This window comes from Podarcis liolepis (genome assembly GCF_965112155.1).
Source record: "Podarcis liolepis genome assembly, chromosome: 14".
Classification (NCBI taxonomy): domain Eukaryota; kingdom Metazoa; phylum Chordata; class Lepidosauria; order Squamata; family Lacertidae; genus Podarcis; species Podarcis liolepis.
Genome location: NC_139569.1, coordinates 32,781,007 through 32,798,449, shown reverse-complemented (window position 1 = coordinate 32,798,449; position 17,443 = coordinate 32,781,007). Strand labels below are relative to the sequence as shown.

General features: G+C 43.3%; 1 protein-coding gene across 1 annotated transcript in view; it reads left to right on the top strand.

Moving 5' to 3' along the window:
• Nucleotides 1-6,733: 6,733 nt before the first annotated feature.
• The window catches only part of IGF1R (insulin like growth factor 1 receptor), a 180,889-nt gene continuing 170,179 nt past the window's right edge, over nt 6,734-17,443 (top strand). The window contains exon 1 of the mRNA XM_083474988.1: nt 6,734-9,144. Coding sequence (XP_083331114.1) covers nt 9,051-9,144 — 94 coding nt within the window. The 5' untranslated portion in view covers nt 6,734-9,050. The remainder of the gene's footprint in view (nt 9,145-17,443) is intronic.

Here is a 17,443-nt window from a genome sequence, read left to right as displayed (position 1 = left end):
CTCCCGCTGCCGCCGGAGCACGATTTCTGTTGTCATCCTGAAGCAAAATTCTTAACCTGAGGTGCTATTTCTGAGTTAGCGGAGTCTGTAACCTGAAGTGTATGTAACCTGAGGTACCATTGTACTGTTATCATTGGGCTCTGTTGAAAACTGCTTCTCCATGTGAGCCAGGAAGTGACCTCTCTAGACAATGGAATGACTCTTGTCATCTCTGCAGCTGTGATGTCCTGGGTGACTCGGAGGCTGTTAGGCAGTTGAATGCGCATGCGTAGTCTGTGTGTTTCACTTCCCCCCTCCACACGGCACCTTGAACTTATCCCAGCAGCTAAATGGTCACCAGATTACCAGATACTGTGGGAAATAACAGGACAAGTCTATCTCCATCTTGTTCTCCTTTGAGTTTCCCCTGAAGATGTGGCTGATATTATAGGAGACCGTGCTAGCAGATGTAACACAGTGTTCTTCAATTTTGAGTCCTCAGATGTTGTTAGGCTACAGTTCCAACTGTGAACACTGCCCACCCATGTTGATTTGGGGTCGTGGGAGTTGGGAGTCCAACATCTGGAGAACACCAGATTGGGTAAGGCTGGTCTGCACTCACCCATTCCCCAAGTGTAGTTTTCTATGCCATTTATTGTTATCTGGGGTGTATACAGTGGTTTTGGTGCAAGTGTTCAGCCACTGACTGTTATCCCAGAGATGTCTGCTGCAGAAGATCATGCAAAATATCATGGGTGATGGAAGGTCATTCTAGCCACCAGATGTTAATTGTTCTGGAGGACAGAGCAAACATGGAATTACCGGTATGTAAGATGGGTGATCTCATAATACATATCCATGATTGTGTTGTAGATGTGTTAATTTGGGGAGCTCCCTATGGAATTGCCAATTAGAATGTTTGGGGGATTATTTACATCTATTTATATTAACTATTTTTAACAAAAAATAATAGTTATTCTGAATGAAAGCTAGATTTGAACTATCAACTTTTGAGGGAATTGACACTTGCTGCCTCTGCTATTGATCCATAGAAAACACAGTAGACTTCTTAAGCCTCACAAGTGTATAGGAAGAGTTCAGAAAATGTTCTGAACTAGTTATTTAGTTTTGCACTTGAGGAACTGACAAATTCTGTCTGCTTGCATATAATGTAGAGCTGCTATTTTTAACTGAAAGACTGCATAGGTTGTTTTTTTTTTACTATGTTTTTCATCCTTATTGTGAGCCACTGTTGGCGTCTCTAGATTATACGACAGAGTATTAAATGTAAAACAACAACAGCACACTAATTACTGGGGTTGACTTATTTATTATATGAATATTTGTGATCCACACTTTAAAAAATATGTCAAGTAGCCTTACAACATAAAATGCAATAAAGTCAATTAAGAAAGACCTGTAAAACACAATTAAAGAGTGCTCTGGTTGATTCTTTTAGGTTCTGGTGTCTTTTACAATGAAGAATTTAATATATATATATATACGGGAGATATGCAACGTTAAGTTATACTTGGAGTACTATACATCTGCTGAAACAAATGGACTTGAATAACCCTAAAGAAGGATTTCCATTCTTTTACTTTTGAAATTGTACACTTTCTTCCATTTTTTCCCAGTAGCTAGGCTTTGGTCACCAGAAAATATAATTAAACCCAATCACTTAATTGGTTGAAAGGCAAATGATTAATCAATCAAATAGATGATCCTTGTAGTCCCTTCCAACTCTTATGATTCTATGATTTCCATGATCATTTCATCTGTTAACGAGGCCACCATGATTTAACACTGTCGTACATTCACCATGAACATGAGAGGGAGGGAATTCCCTTTTGAATAAATACTTTGTGGGTTATTACTTTAAGTGCACTTTCCCCTCTAAATGAATGCTTTATGAGGTTTAACAAGATCCACACAGAACTTTGCTCACTTTCGTGTCCAGGTTGGTTTTAATTTGGTGTTCTCGAGCCCCTTACAATGACCAGCCTTCTTCCCTTCTCTCTCATATTGGGACCAGTATTCCATCTGGCTAGCGTTGCACCTATATGAGTAATCCATTTCTCAAAGATGCAGTCATACAAAATGTAGAAAAACACACAGAACGCAGGACTATGCAGGGAAAACCTGATGTCACCTTGATGACTATCAAGTCTGAAATGCTTTTAAAAGCTGTTCTTCACAACATGCTAATATTTGCCTCGTTCCCTACAGCAAATGGAAATCAGCTAAGATGGTTATGGTAATCAGCATTTTAAACTATACGGTATAACTGGTCTTTTTTTAAATATAAAAACAATCATGTGGTTTGTTTTGAGAAACTGGAGGACCCTCTAACTGTTCTGTTCTTAAGGCAAAATTCCCATGGAACATTCCCTACCCCCAATCTTAATACAAAATGGAGTTATGATTAACTGATTTGCAACTTGGGATGTATATTTTTGTTGCATTTTCCATTTTTCTAGGTAGGGTTAAAATGCATTGCTGAAAACCGCCACAAACCAGTGGCCACCTTCCTGATCCAACAGAAAGATCAAGGGGGCTTTCAGTCCAAACTTTCAGTAAATGATGCATCTTCTACAGGTAACCCTCTACTGTCCTTCTAGTTGATAACTGAGATTGCTCAGCCCGTTAAGGGAGGCTTGCTGCATTTCATATAGTTGTGAGACGGACGTTGCAAGTACAAACTGTTTTCTGTGTTGCATTTGATAGCTTTGGGTCATACCCAACGTTAGTCATACTTAGACCCATTGGAATTAATGGACTAGGCTATCTCAGGTCCCTTCATTTCAGTGAGCCTACTCTGAGTAAAACTAGAGACAACCCTTTGCTCTGAATGTGCAATTGCAACTTCCGATTGTTGAAACACCTTTTTTTAGGGCTGTCACTTGATTGTAGCTAACTAATCAAATGAATTGTAGCTGATTGTGCATACTGAATCAATTAATTTTTTTAATGAAAAAAGCAGTAATTCTCCAGAAACAAAATGGTGCATGCATTTATTTATTTTTTTGCTGAAGAAGGCACTATCTCACAGGTATTCCTTCTTAAAAATTTGAAAAACATACACTGATTTAAGGCTGTACTCAACTTAGAGCCACTGAAATCAGTAGCTACTAATTCCAGCAGATCTACTCTAAGTAGGACTAGCACGGGACGCTATCCTTAGGCTATAATTCTAAAACCACTTACCTAGATGTTAAAGTCCCATTAAATTCAATAGGACATACTTATGAGCAGACATGGTTAGGATTGTGCTGTTATTAATCTGGGACACCTTTCTGGTTGATCAAAATCTCAAGTGGTTTGCAGTGTATCTGTGCAGAAGGGCAGGTGTTGCAGCTCTTACACTGTTCTTAAGAGTCATGTTTTCCACCTGGAAGGTGAGTAGGATGTTAGTGACGGGGGTGGAAGCAACAGGGGAAATAGGCTAACAGCAAAGTTAATGGTTCCAAATGTGTTCTGATGCATTTTAATTATTGCTTTTAACTAGTTTGCTTTGATTACTTCGTATTTCATAATGTTTCTTAAATGTTGTAAGCCACCTTGAATCCGAGCTTGGGAGAAAGATAGGATATAAAGATGACTACTACTACTAGTAATAATAGCAGCAGCATGCACAGAATTCAGGCACATGTGGTACTGGCTAGCATCTTAGCAGCAATGTCACAAGATGTAGTAAGGCTCACTACTTTGAATACCTTTCAAAAAAGGGTTAGACAAACTCAAGAATGCTGGAGGAAGAGTCGGGAAACCCAAGATTAAATTCCCACTAAACCATGAAGATGGTTTGGTGACCTTGGACCAGTCATTCTCTCTCTCTGCCTAGCCTCCCTCACATGGCTGTTGTGAGGATAAAATAGTGTGTGTGTGAGAGAGACCTTAAGATCTTTGGATAATAAATAATATTTTTTTATTTATACCCCACCCTTCCCGGTTCAGAAAACCGGGCTCAGGGCGGCTAACAACAAATTTAAAACACTTAATTGTAACACAACCTAGAAGCAGCATAAAATACAGTATAAAAACATGAATAACAATAAAATTAAAAGCTGCTGTTATTAGTACTCCGCTAACCCAGAAATAGTACCTCGGGTTAAGAACTTTGCTTCAGGATGAGAACAGAAATATTGTGCTCCGGCGGCGCAGCGGCAACAGGAGGCTCCATTAGCTAAAGTGGTACTTCAGGTTAAGAACAGTTTCAGGTTAAGAACAGACCTCTGGAACGAATTAAATTCTTAACCTGAGGTACCACTGTAAAGGCCAGGCGGAATACCTCTGTCTTACAGGCCCAATGGAAGGAGGTTAAATCCTGAAGGGCCCTAGTCTCCTAGGACAGAGTATTCCACCAGATCGGAGCCATCACTGAAAAGGCCCTGGCGGAGGATAGTCTGACTTCTTTAGGGCCCAGGTCCTCTAAACTATGGTTATTTATGGACCTCAAGGTCCTCTGCGGGGCATACCAGGAGAGGCAGTCCCGTAAATACGTGGGCCGTAAGCCAGAAAGAACTTAAAAGGTCAAAACCTTGAACCTGACCCTATACTCCACCGGGAGCCAGTGCAACTGGTAATGGATGACAGGCAGGATCTAAATAAAAACTGACTAGCTCCGATTTTAATAAGGCCTCCATATACAGAAGCTCTATTTGTTTTAGATCCCATGGACAAACAACAGGATGCATTCCTGACCACACAGGTTGGGTTAGAAAAATAGGAAGCTAGCTTTTAGGCTGCCAATACTTCTGGCTCAGAACTGTCTACACAGTGTATTGTGACTGGAAGGGGCTCCCTAGGATTTCAGAATGGGAACATTCCTAGCTCTACCTGGAGATGATGGGGATTGAACCTGGGATCTTCTTCATGCAATGCAGATGCTCTACATCGGGAGCCACAGTTCTTTTCCAGCCTCAAGATTGTTCAGCACAAATTTGGTTGCCAACTTTTTCACTGTCTCTGCTCTTCCTTAAACACACACACATCTGGCATGTCTAAATCAAAGAGGTGACACTTTCCAGTGACAGATACAGAACTGTCTGGAAAGCTTCCCTCACTAAATTTCTGTGTCAGTAAAGGCTGTTAGTAAAGGCACAGGGACAGAGAGAAAAAGTTGGCAAGCCTATGAGAATTGCCCTTAACGCTTTTCAGTCGCCCTGTGCTACTGAGATACTGACAGGTTAAAAAAGAAAAAGAAAGAAAGAAAGAAAGGGAGGGAAAAAGGGGTCTCTCCTATTAAGTGGTATACAAGTGTTTACATCTTTTGATATGGTATAAAACTGGGTTGCATTTGCTACTGATGTGATGCTTCCAAACCCAAAATTAGAACAATATTACATAAATGGCATTTTGTTGAAATCCATGTTAGGCCAAACATTTTGTGTTGACAGTTTTGAAGCATTTGGAGTGTGTGAAGAGGGAGAGAAAGTTAAGACTTTTGCAATACATAAATACTTGAGAAACAGTCTCTTTCTTGGCTCCCATGCTGTCTCTTCCTGGCCCTTTACATCTGCCCATAAAAAGTTAAAGGACCCCTGTCAGTTAAGTCCAGTCACGAATGACTCTGGGGATGCGGCGCTCATCTCGCTTTACTGGCCGAGGGAGCTGGCGTTTGTCCGCAGGCAGTTTTTCCAGGTCATGTGGCCAGCATGACTAAGCCGCTTCTGGTGAAACCAGAGCAGTGCACGGAAACGCCATTTACCTTCCCGCGGGAGTGGTACCCATTTATCTACTTGCACTTTTTGGCAAGCTTTCGAACTGCTAGGTTGGCAGGAGCTGGGACTGAGCAACAGGGTGTCGCGGGGATTCAAACTGCTGACCTTCCGACAGGCAAGCCCTAGGCTCAGTGGTTTAGACCACAGCACCACCTGCACCCTATATCTGCCTATAGCCAATGCCAATTAATTGACCTCCTGGCAAGCTAACCTTGGCTACATCAAGGACATCCAGTTCACCCAGGGAGGTCTGGAATAATTAAGCAAAGCAAAGCAAACTAAAAATCCAGCAGATATTATATAATAGATTTTCAGAGCCATGAATACCAGTTGCTGGGGATCACTGTCGCTCTTGGGTCCTGCTTGTCCTTGGCCAATGTGAGAACAGGTTGCTAGACTAGATGGGCCCTTGGCCCGATCCAGCAGGGCTCCTCATATGTTCTCATGTTAAGAAACACCAGCGGATCGGTCCTTCCTAGTTTAGGACTGCCTCTGAAGACCAGTTGCAAAGAATCACAAGTGGGGAGCGCTGCTCTTGCAGTCAGGTCCTCCCTGCTTGGCTTCAAGTTTCCTTCACACACACACCCCGCTCAAATTTATATACCGCTTGTGTTGCAAAAGAAAAAATTCCAAGCGGTTATAAATGACTGGAAAGCACGCCCCGCCGAAGCCCAGTTGGCACTTCATTTCTGAGCAAGACCACGCTTAGGATCACATCCGCGCGCGCCTTGCCACCTCAACCACGCCCCCTGCACAGTCAAAGCAGCTCTGTTGCAAACCTTTTGCGTTGCATCCATAAAGGCTTACTTCCGACTCGAGAGGAGGAGCGGGCACGCTTTTTGAGAGAAGCGTGTCAGCGCGTTTCAATGCAACTGCTGCTAGGAGCGCCTGCGCGCAGCTTCTCCTGGGCGGGCTTTATTAACCGTGCTTCTCCCCCCCCCCATCCGTTTCTCTCCCTTTCCCCCTTCTCCTCGCTTTTTGCTATTAGCTTTGCCTTCCTCCCGGCTCGCCTTGTTGTAAGAAGGAGCTGCAGCCGCCGCCGCCGCCGCCGCTTTTGACCACCACCGGCGCGCGCTCCTTCTCCCTGCGCCGCCAAACGCGGCTCCGTTCCTGGATTCGAGCGGCTCCTGCTTTTACCACGCGCCTGCCCGGGCCTTGCGGACGCGCTGGGTGCTTTTGCAAATTGCTGTTGCGCGCGCGCGCCGCTTGGGCCTCTTCCCCCTCCCTCTCCTTTTTTTCCTCTCGGGTGTGTGTGTGTGTGTGTTGCGGGGGGGGGTGTTGTTGTTGTTGCCGCTGTTGTGGTAGCGCAGTCCGCTTCCTCCACCTCCGTTGCTTTGCGATCCCGAGGGCGCCTCTCCGATCCTCCCTCCCTCTCTCTCTGGGCTGTGTGTGCACGCTCCCGCGTGCGCGAGCAGATTTCCCTAGCTATGGTCCCTGTGCCATAATAACCGAGGGGAAAAAAAAAAACCCCGCACAGCAACCGGGATCCTTGCTTGAGAGCCGGCTGCATCGTTTTGCAGCCTCGCACGGCGCCTTCTTGGAGGAGGGTGTGTTTTTGCGCAAAGCCAACAAGACCCTTCGATCAAAAAATTAAAAAATAATCTTCGTGTGAATCCAGCGGCAGGAGAAGCAAAGCAAGGGAAGACCCATCTGGCGCTCCTCCTTTTTTCGCTCCGCAGCGGTGGCGGCGGCGGCAGCAGCAGCAGCAGCGGGAGGAGACGCTGTGCAAAGGCCAACCTCTGCAACGGGGAGGCGGATTCCTGCGGAGAAAGCGAGCGCAGGGCTGGACAACACGCTCGCCCACCGCCCCCTCCTTCCTCTGCCAAGCCCAGGAAAAGGAGCTCCAGGAGAGGAGAGCGAGCGTCGGGTGGCTTTCTCGTTTTGTTTGTTTGCTTGCTTTGCTGCAAAGCTTTGACCTTCAGCGACTGGATCCTTCTCCCTCCGCCTCCTCTTCAGCCCCAACGGATCCCCAGCAAGACAGCACCAAAACCATCGCCTGGCGTTTTTACAACTCCCTCCTTTTTTTTTGCAAATTGCAGCTTTTGCTTTGGGTCGGCTGGCGAGGAAGAGATTGGGAATGGAATGAAATAATATAGATATATATTTCCAAAGGCGTCCGGAAGGCTTTTTGTGTTCTGTCCCCCCCCCAAAAAAACCCCCACAGACAAAAAGAAAAGGCCGCTTGGATTTTTGTTTGTTTTGCTTGGATTTCCTTCTTTTCCTCCCTCGTTGCAATGGCCAAACAGCAGCTCCCGGGGATGGAGTGCTGAGGAAGAAACGACCTCGGCCGCCTTCCGCTGCCTGCATTTTCTGCCTGCTGGGACTTCTCTATTCTTTCCCCCGTTTTTTGGGAAGGCGCCTGGAGGGGTGGGGGGGAGGGAGAGGGAAGAGGTGGAGTGGGGGAAGCCACTCTGCCTCCTTCCATTCATTTTGATTCCGCATTTTGTCTCTCTCCAAGTCAAAAGCTAAAAAAAAAAGGAAAAAGGGGGTGGTGGTGATTTTGGGAGATCCCTTTAAGGGAGCCTCAGATTTCTTGCAAAAGGGGAAGGGGGAAAAAAGGCTGTTTGTTTGGGAAGCTTGATTTCCGCTCTCTTAAATTCGGGTGTTTTTTATAAAAGGAAAAAATTGTGCGTGGGGAGGGGGGACGCTGGAACTATTTTCTCCCCTCGTTTCTATCCTTCGATCTGCGGATCTCTCCATTTGTTTATCGGAAAGCCCAGGCACGCACGCAGCTCCCAGCCTCTTCTGTGTTTTTATTTAGAGAAAGGGAGGGAGGGAAAGAGAGAGAGAGAAGGGGAGCAAAAGAAAAGATGGAGGTCGAAGATGCGGACTGTTTGCTCCCAAGTGGTATATGTTTGCTACTTCTGGGTGACTGCAGGCAACGCTGAGCGCCGCGACCTTTCTCCAGCCTCTCGGAGTACTTTGGAGGAGGAAGAAGTTGTCTCAGAAGGGGGGAAAAGCGGGGGAAGTCTGTTACCTTATTTTGCAGGCACCAAAACAGGCTTTCCCCCCCTGCCTCCCCTTCCCCCGTCTTGGTTTCTCATTCAGAGGGGGACAGAACAATTTCCTTCCTAAGGAGGGAGGAGAAGAGAGAAAAAACAACACCCCTTTGCTCCAAAACATCTCGTATTTTTTTCACCTTTCCAATTTCTTATTTTTCCCTCCTCCCCTGAGTTTTTGAAGGAAGGGGACGCTTGGATTCCCCCTCCCCATTATTATTTTTCGTGGGGAGGGAAGGAGAACTGAGGACTTAAAACTGTTGGGTTTTTGTGTGTGTGTGTGTATATATATATATATATATCAAGAAAAGGCCGTTTTGCTCCAAAATAATAATAACAAAAAAGAGGAATGAAGTCAGGCGCCGGAGGAGGGTCTCTGACCTTATTTGGGGGACTTCTGATTATCTTGACTGCATTTTGCCTGTGGCCAGCAAATGGAAAAAGTGAGTATTGTTTTTTTGGGGAGCGTGGGGGATTCCCTTCAATTTAATGGGTGTTGGGGGTTTAATTAGGGTGGGTGTAGACCTGTGCCTCGCATTGCGGTGGCAACGAGAGAGAAAGTGGGTGATTTAAAATGCTCGGGTGTGTTGTTGAAATTGGCCCTAAAAACGGCTGTTTAAAACAACAACAACCCCTCCTCTTCCCTCCATTTGTTGGTGTGATTTCTAGTTTATTAAATGCAGAATAGATATTATTCCCATTTTTAGAAAAAAAAGCAAGCATTCCCCTCCCATTTGTTAGGATGTATATTCCAGGACTATATAACCCTCATATTGTGTGTGAGTGTTTATGTGTATGTGTGTATACACACACACGTGTGTATATCTGCTTCGCATCAAAGCAAGCATTAAAATCTCAGAAAAGAGACTGGTGATGTCCTCTTAATACGCTGCCAGCGCTAACCATTTTAGGCTGAGAATAATGCGTTCGAAATAATGCACTCACCATTCGAATAATATTTGTGGGGGAAATATCATTTCGATTGATTGTTGTATTCCTAGTGAATGATGCTGTTAGTCTCCGGCCCCCGGACCAAAAAAGGGGGAAAGATGAATGGTTGCGAGAGCAGTGCTGCGTAAAAACAACAACGCAGTTGTAAAGATGCTTTTCTCTTTCGACCCGGGGGCGAAGGGATTGATGTGGGGAATGCTGTGGGTCCGGCAGCAGTCTGAGCAATCGAGAAGATCGGGAGAGAAAGAGAGATGCTGGCGGTGTTTTCCTCTCCCCGTTCCCCGCCTGCTTCTTGTTTTCTTTTGTGTCTAAACGTGCCCCGAGTTCCTGCGTTGCGAAAACGTGGTTCCTTGTGCGCGCGCCTTTCTGCTGGTGCGCATCGCTCTGCAAATGGTTAAAGTCTCCAGTGTGTGGACAAAGATGTCTGGATTGTGTGCGTGCGTGTTTCTCGCCCGCCAGCCAGCCAGCCGCCCCCCCCCCTTTCCGCATCTTTTCGAGATCAGCGTCTGTCTTGGTTGCTTGGGATAATTTTTTTTTAAAGTCCCGATTAAGGCTTAATTTCGGATTCCCCCCAACCCTCTGCCTGCCCGCCCGCCGCTTGGGTTCTAAGAGGAATTGGGAGTGGGGTGCGGGGGGGGGAGCGAGCTGGGTTGTAAATATGCATATATAAATAAGTCCAACTTGCAATTAATTATAACTCTGGAACTATCACGGATAATGGTCTGTTTGAATAGCTAAGGGGCGGAGGTGCTTCCTTTCCTTCTGTAACCCCCCCCCCCATGTGGTTTATTCAGTTTGCTCCTTTCAGAGGAGCAGGAGAGTGTGTATGTGTGCAGTTTGGGGGGGGACTATTCCTTCAATGCAACCATTTTAACTCTGCATCCCTCTGTCTCCTACTGCCTGTGTGCAGAGAAATGCGTTAGTTGAGAGTGGGAAAAGATGCGTTTCATGCGTTGTAAGCTTTGCCACTACAATGTGTGAATCTGTAAAAACAAACGAGGGAAAAATGTGCTCCCAAATCAAAGCTGGCGGCTGGATTTGTTGTTTACCCTGCAGTTATTTTGGTGATAAAATGTTCTTGAATAAAAGGAATGCACCTCCTTTGTCTTAAGAGTGATCCATTATTAATACAGTACACTTCTTTAAAAAGTGTTGAAAGGGTGCTGGTTGGAGATAAAAGAGCTTTGGACCTGCTGTGGTAAGGTTACTAGATACAGAGGTCATGTTGCTCTTTGTTTTGTTTTGTTTCTTTACTATGTGGTGAAAATTCTGGGTATAAATTGATTTTTTGCAATTGTTGCTTGACCTTTCCCGCCACACACAAAAGGAGCAGAGGGGAACCCCAGAAAGCCTTGTTTTTCCCCCCTGTATTTAAACATTGGCCACAAATTTGCTTTGGGGATAGAATGCGGGAAGAGCAATTATCAAATTTTAAATGGCTGCGTAGGTTTGCATGCATGTTTGGCAATAGAATTGGAAGTAGACAGTTGAACAAGTGCGATTTAATGTCTTGAATGAATTTCATGCCAGGCGTAATTTTTAAGATGTTGGTATAAAAGTTTTGTTTTATACTTTACCTGTGTTAACTTTCCCATCCTTAAGGAAACATCTGAACAGCATTCTTAGTAGCCAGCACAAATAAAATAAGATTGCACATTCTTTTTAGATTCATTGGGATTCCTTCTAAAATGGTTTCTTTTGAGCTGTTGGACTAAAAGGCCTTTTTTCAGGGTGTGTGTTCCAGATAGTAAACATAACATAGCTGCTTCTGTCTGGGGGGAATTCATCTTCGTAGTTCAGTTAAAAGCGCCCTCATTGTGTGGTGCTCCTGTGTGTGTGTGTGTGTGTGTGTGTGTGTGTGTGTGTTTAATGCTCATGTTAAGAGAAATGGTCCTGAGCAGATAATTTCATGATGTAGCCCCTCCTCATAGTAGAGGAAGGAACATTTTGTCTTAATTTTTATGTGATTTTTTTTATTAAAAAAAAATAGAATGTGTCATAGTCCTACAAGCTCTTCCATTTTCGGTCATAAGAAGCCATGCATTCCTAAATAGGAATACACAAGCGTTGAGACCAAGATTGGGGGTGGGGAAGGCATGTGGAAGCTTCAATTAATTCACTTAATTTTAAAGTTGCTAAAATGTGATTGGGGAAGAAAATAGTAAACACAGTTGATTAAGAAAGCAAGTGATCTGTTGTTGACGCTTTATGGTTCTTGCTGAGATGTCTTTGTACAGCACTGAAATGTTTTGCATGCAGTGAGGTGTGTGTGTGTCGGTACAAATCGCGTGTTAAGCTTTTCCAAGCAGGTGGCCAGCCCCTTATGCATGAGGCGAGTTTTGCATGGACACTTAACTTGAATTCTTACCTGGCCTTTAGGTTGTTTCCGGAGGTAGAGAGTGTGCGCATTGAGCTTCCTCCATTCAGTCCTTAAGGCGTTGACAAATATAGGCTGCTTTGACATCAAAACAACCTCCTCTGTACCTTATTGATTTGTGTGGCGGGGTGGGGAAATCACCCCAGTGCTGGTCCCCATTTGCTGCACTAAAACTGTGTTATTTAGTAGAGCACATTGCAGCTCTGTTCACTTAGATCTCTATCTCCAAATAGGTAGCAAAACCCCCTCATAGCTGTGAGTGTGTTTGTGTATAGTATCAACATCAATATCTCTTAATGTGCTTGCTGATAAAGCGAATATAGTTAGCTTGAGAGAGCGTAAAAGGTAATTCCCAGTGTAATTTAGATACTTGAGTGCAAAATGGCCTCGCCACTAAGGGGATTGGTGTATTGACTAAGAACCTAGGTGGCAGAGGGACTGGATATTTCATTGCAAACCACCAGTGAGAGGTTATATGTCAAGGGTCCATGGCGATGAGTGCGTTCCTAAATACTGCGTATTGGTTGTGCCTCCTTCGATTCTTACAGCTTGCTTGCTTGCCAGCTCTGTTCTTTGGCTAACTGAATTGTGGATGCTGCAAACTGTTTTGGTACCTGAGCAAAGGATTGCATAATTGGATGCAGTTATGACTGTGCAGTTCTCTTGACAGGTGGTGTGTTTGGGGGTATTCACAGTGGAATTGGGGTTGAAGGTGAGTAGTTATTTGATAGCAGGTGCAAACAATGTCAGAAGGAAATGAATGCAGTTGAAGCCTTGGCCCTGTGCGGAACAAAAATAAGGGTAAAAATTCTGCTCTGGAGGTTATACCACTGAAATCAAACACTTAAAACGTGGATTATAAATGAGAAGATACAATATTAGTATATTAGCTGGTATCAGCTGTAGATGACCTTGGGCCTAAGCAGATAAACTCAAATTTTCTAAATTGTCGAAGATTTATAGGAAAAACTCATTTTTGACACAAATATTATTTTAAGTGCTTATTGCTGCCAGTTGCGCTAAAAGGGAAAATAAACATAAAGATGCTTAATGCGGTCACTTGGAGGCAATTTTTAATTGGCACAGGTGATTATTCCTCCTCTTTCTTGTATATGTAGGCTTAAGTCTTAACTCTTTCACTTACCTGTGTTGTGGCTCAGGCATCTTAAAACAAACTGGCATTCTAAATTTGACGAACAGTTCAGCTTTCTGTACTGTACTAATTCAGAACCCACCCCATTTTGTGAACTAGCTTTAAAATTGATTTTAAATGGCTAACTTGAATGAAGCCATAATTATCCTCTGTTCAGAAGAAGTCCTTCTGTTCCGGCAACTTTGCGATATTTAGATTTTGTGATGAAGACACTGTGTTCTGGTTATAATGTTTTGAACGGAGACTTTTCTTTCCTTGTAAACCAGTACTCCATTCAAGCCAAGCTCCTTTGCTCAGGATGTCCACAATGGATCCTAGGTTTTGTTGGTGGTGATTTACAGTACTGTGCCTACTCAGAAATAAGTCCTGTTGAGTTCAATGGGGCTGACTCTCCAGTAAGTGGGATTAGGATTGCAACTTTGGTTATTTGCAGTAACCACCTCACAACCTGCTTCTAACCACATGGAGGTGTATCGTCTTGAAATCTGGTTGATTTTTAAGTATGTGTTTAGGATTAAAGTAGTTATTGTGAGAAGCCTCTTAACTGATTCCTTTGCTATTACTAGGATATTAATTTAAGTATTTAAATATGCTTTGATGATGTTAATAGTTAGAAAAATGATGCTGGGTGTTCTGCTACTCTGAAATTTGGAACCGTGAAAATCTAGAAATAACTTAATTTGCTTAATTCTTGGGTTGGGGTGAGAATTTTTCTCTACCTGCTTAGTTAATCCTGCTTATGTATTGATGGGTCCTAAGAGAAGCTAAGCAAAATTACTGTAAAATTCACACATTGCCAAAGCCCTTGTAGTAGATCTGGTAAGCAGGGAACGGAAAATATTACCGGTAGTTTGCTTTCGCTTCCTCCCATCTGTTCCTTCTAAAGAATGGATTTCATCATCAAGATCTTAGATACTCCAAGCTTGAAAGCCCATCCCTGTTTCACCATATTAAGACACTTCCTTAAAAGAACTGTAGTATTGCAGCCTTTTCAAAACATTCTTGTGGTTATGGTTTTTGAGGTATTCTTTCTTAGAAAAAAAGATCTCTACTTAAACTTAACTGGGAAGTGCTTTGTCGACTTAGACTTCCTCCCTGCTTACTATGCTGTTGCAAGCTATCTCTCTTGAGTGGATTTTCCAGACAGATTCTGTAGGTGCCATTTAAAAAGCTTTAAAATCTCTCCTGATTTTTGGCTCACCCCCTTAGAAAATGTGTTTTGTATTGAACCCCATATAGTGTCTTTAATTTAAAAAAAAGGAACTTGCGCAAACCTTGATTGACATAGGATTTCCCACCTATACAGAAAAGTGAATCTGCAGAGTGTATGGAACTCAAACTCTGCAAGTGCTTTAAATACTTGGAAGTTGCCTTGCTTCAAAAGTTTCTGAACACCTTCACACCCTGTAAAATCATAAAACTCCCTAACATGTTGGGAGATGCTGCGGTTTTCGTATGGCTGAGTAATAAGAGAACTTTCCTAGCTGTTAGCCTGTCCCTGTTGCTCTTAGAAACTAATTATAAAAGGCAGATTGCAGCAAGCTTGTTATCTGGGCTCTTGTGCAACTTTGTTTAGTCTTCCTTCCATTTGTGGAGTATGTGTTGAATTTTTGGCTGTGTATGTGCTGTTTTGAACCTGTGTGTGTGTGTTCTGCTGAGACAAAAAAGGCCGCTGAGAGGCTCTTTCCTGCAAGTTATGCATAGGATCTGGGAGCTCTGGCCTGCCATCCTGTGCACACTTACCTGGGAGTAAGTTCCTTTGGACTCAGTGGGGCTTAACTGCTGAGCGATGTTCATAGGATTGCACTGTCAACATCATAAAGACTACAGCAAGTTTAGCATGCTCTGTGAGTTTTTGTACAGGAAGGTGCTGCTCTCTTACTTTACAAAAGGAACTTTCACAGATCTTATCGGAAATCTTAAACTGAATCCATTTTCCGTACGATGGACACAGATAAAGATAACACTTCTCTGTTTACAAAATCTTGGGAAAGCTGCTTTGCTAGTATGAATGATGTATGCTAAACATGGAGCATAACTTGTTAAGAAATGCTAAAACACATTAAAGCTCTTTAGAAAAAGTATACTGTTTACCTCCGTAGCTCTTCCATAGTGCATGTGGAGTGCTTTGCACATATAATTTTGATGAGCACCCCTGTAAGCTAGGCTTGCGTTTACTGTATTTCATAATGTATTGCAAAGGGAGCTTAAACTGAGAGATGATGAATTGCCTAAGGCCATATTGGTTGAGGTAAGGCTTCAACCCAGTTTCCAGGTGATGTCACAGTTAACTCAGTAGAATGAAAGTTTGTTTGAAGTGGATGGATTGACTATCTTGGTTGGAAAATACGCCAATTTCTTGGCGTTTCCCAGGATTCAATCAGTGTCATATGGGCTGTTCTCGCTTAAAATTTCACAAGAACAAAATGTATATTGGATCAGCTGATTATGTGTAAGAATACATTTGGTTCCTTTTAAAAAAGGAAATGAAGTGGTGTTTTACGTTTTCTAACAGGTGTAAACCAAAGTATTGCACCTAGTCACAAATTTAGCACAAGATGATAAATCCAGTGTTGGGAAACTTTCCCAACTTTAGGGCCTTGTTCAATTCCAGGCAACCTTTTGAGGGTCATTTGACAGTGGTACGCAGGGTCAGAAGCAAAAATGGCCAGAGCAACAAATGCTAATTCTTGCATTGCAGGGGGTTGGACTAGATGACCCTTGGGTCCCTTCCAGCTCTACAGTCCTATGATTCTATGACTTCCCTTTCTGTGCAACTATCAAGACAAGCATGAAGCATTATCAGAGTTGAAAGACACATTATAGGCAGGCAAAAGCACTCAAGAATTTGTAAAGCAGGGCTGGTGAGGGGTAAGGGGTGTGGCCTTCGGAGAGTCCCCAGAGCCAGAAATAGAGTGCTGAAGGCCGCTGAGAATGAAGTTCCTTAGCCCTGTAATAAATGGTGCATTTTCCCAAGCTGAGATAATAACCAAAAGACGTTCTATAGTCACTGTTTTAAATTCAGAAGTGCAGGCATCTCTTCATGATAGTCACAACCTTCTAAGATTATGCATCCTTCTCAGATTATATAATAATATTATAATTATGGAACAGTAATAATTAGGAATGCATTGCAATGATCAATGCAGCTTTTCATGTGTTGTCTTTCAGCTTGATATACTGTTTTCTGTGAGCTTAACATGGGGAAATGGATTTGGAGTGCTCCAGTATCCTATCTTGAAGCGACCTAAGTTGTTTTCCGTGAAGTTGCATTGTACGTAAGAGAACTTGCACGCCATTCTCTTGAAACTGAAGTGCCATATGTTTGAAGTGTTCCTAAACACTTTGGAGCTTTTGGAGCATACAGTGACTAAAACGCTCCGCTTCCATGCTGGCTGGCTGGCTGGCTGGCTGGCTGGCTGGCTCTGGAACTTTGCAGACAAGGGTCCCAGCTGCAGAAATAGTTATATGACCCAAGACAGCTACACCACTGTATACAATAGTTCAGATTCAGTGTTGGAAATTAACCAGGCGCGTTTTGCGACTGACGTGGGTCTAATTACGACCATGTGGATGTCAGGTTGGTGACTGCAGAAAGCAAAATGTCAGCTAGAGAAGGATCTGAAATATTTTCCTTGAAGCCTGAATTTCTTTTATTCTGGATTGTTTTATTTGATGTTTTAATGTGTTGTAAACCACTTTGAGATTTGTTTTTTAACATATAAAGCGGTATAGAAATGGAATCAACACCAACATTCATGTAAAAATGGCGCTTAGACGTTCCATTGTGGTGACCTTAACCTAGGTTTAAGGTGTCATTTGGCGATTGGCGTAATTTTTGCTCTATAAGACTCAAATTTTCCCTCCTAAAAAGTAAGGGGAAATGTGTGTGCATCTTAATGGAGCGAATAGAGGCTGCGCAGCTATCCCAGAAGCCAGAACAGTAAGAGGGATCGCTGTGCAGAGATCCCTCTTGCTCTTCTGGCTTCTGAGATTCAGAATATTTTTTTTCTTGTTTTCATCCTCCAAAAACTAGGTGCGTCTTGTGGTCTGGCGCGTCTTATAGAGCGAAAAATACGGTAGCTTATATATCGACTGTTTAGATCTATCCTTTTATTTTTAATAATCTGGAGCACTGAGTTACTGCAGACCTGTGCAACTTATGTTTGACCAGCCATTTACAATGTTCCATTGGGCTGCAGTAAGCCTTCTTTTTTTATAACTAGCCACTTTCAGGTCACGTAATGGATGGGTTGCAGTT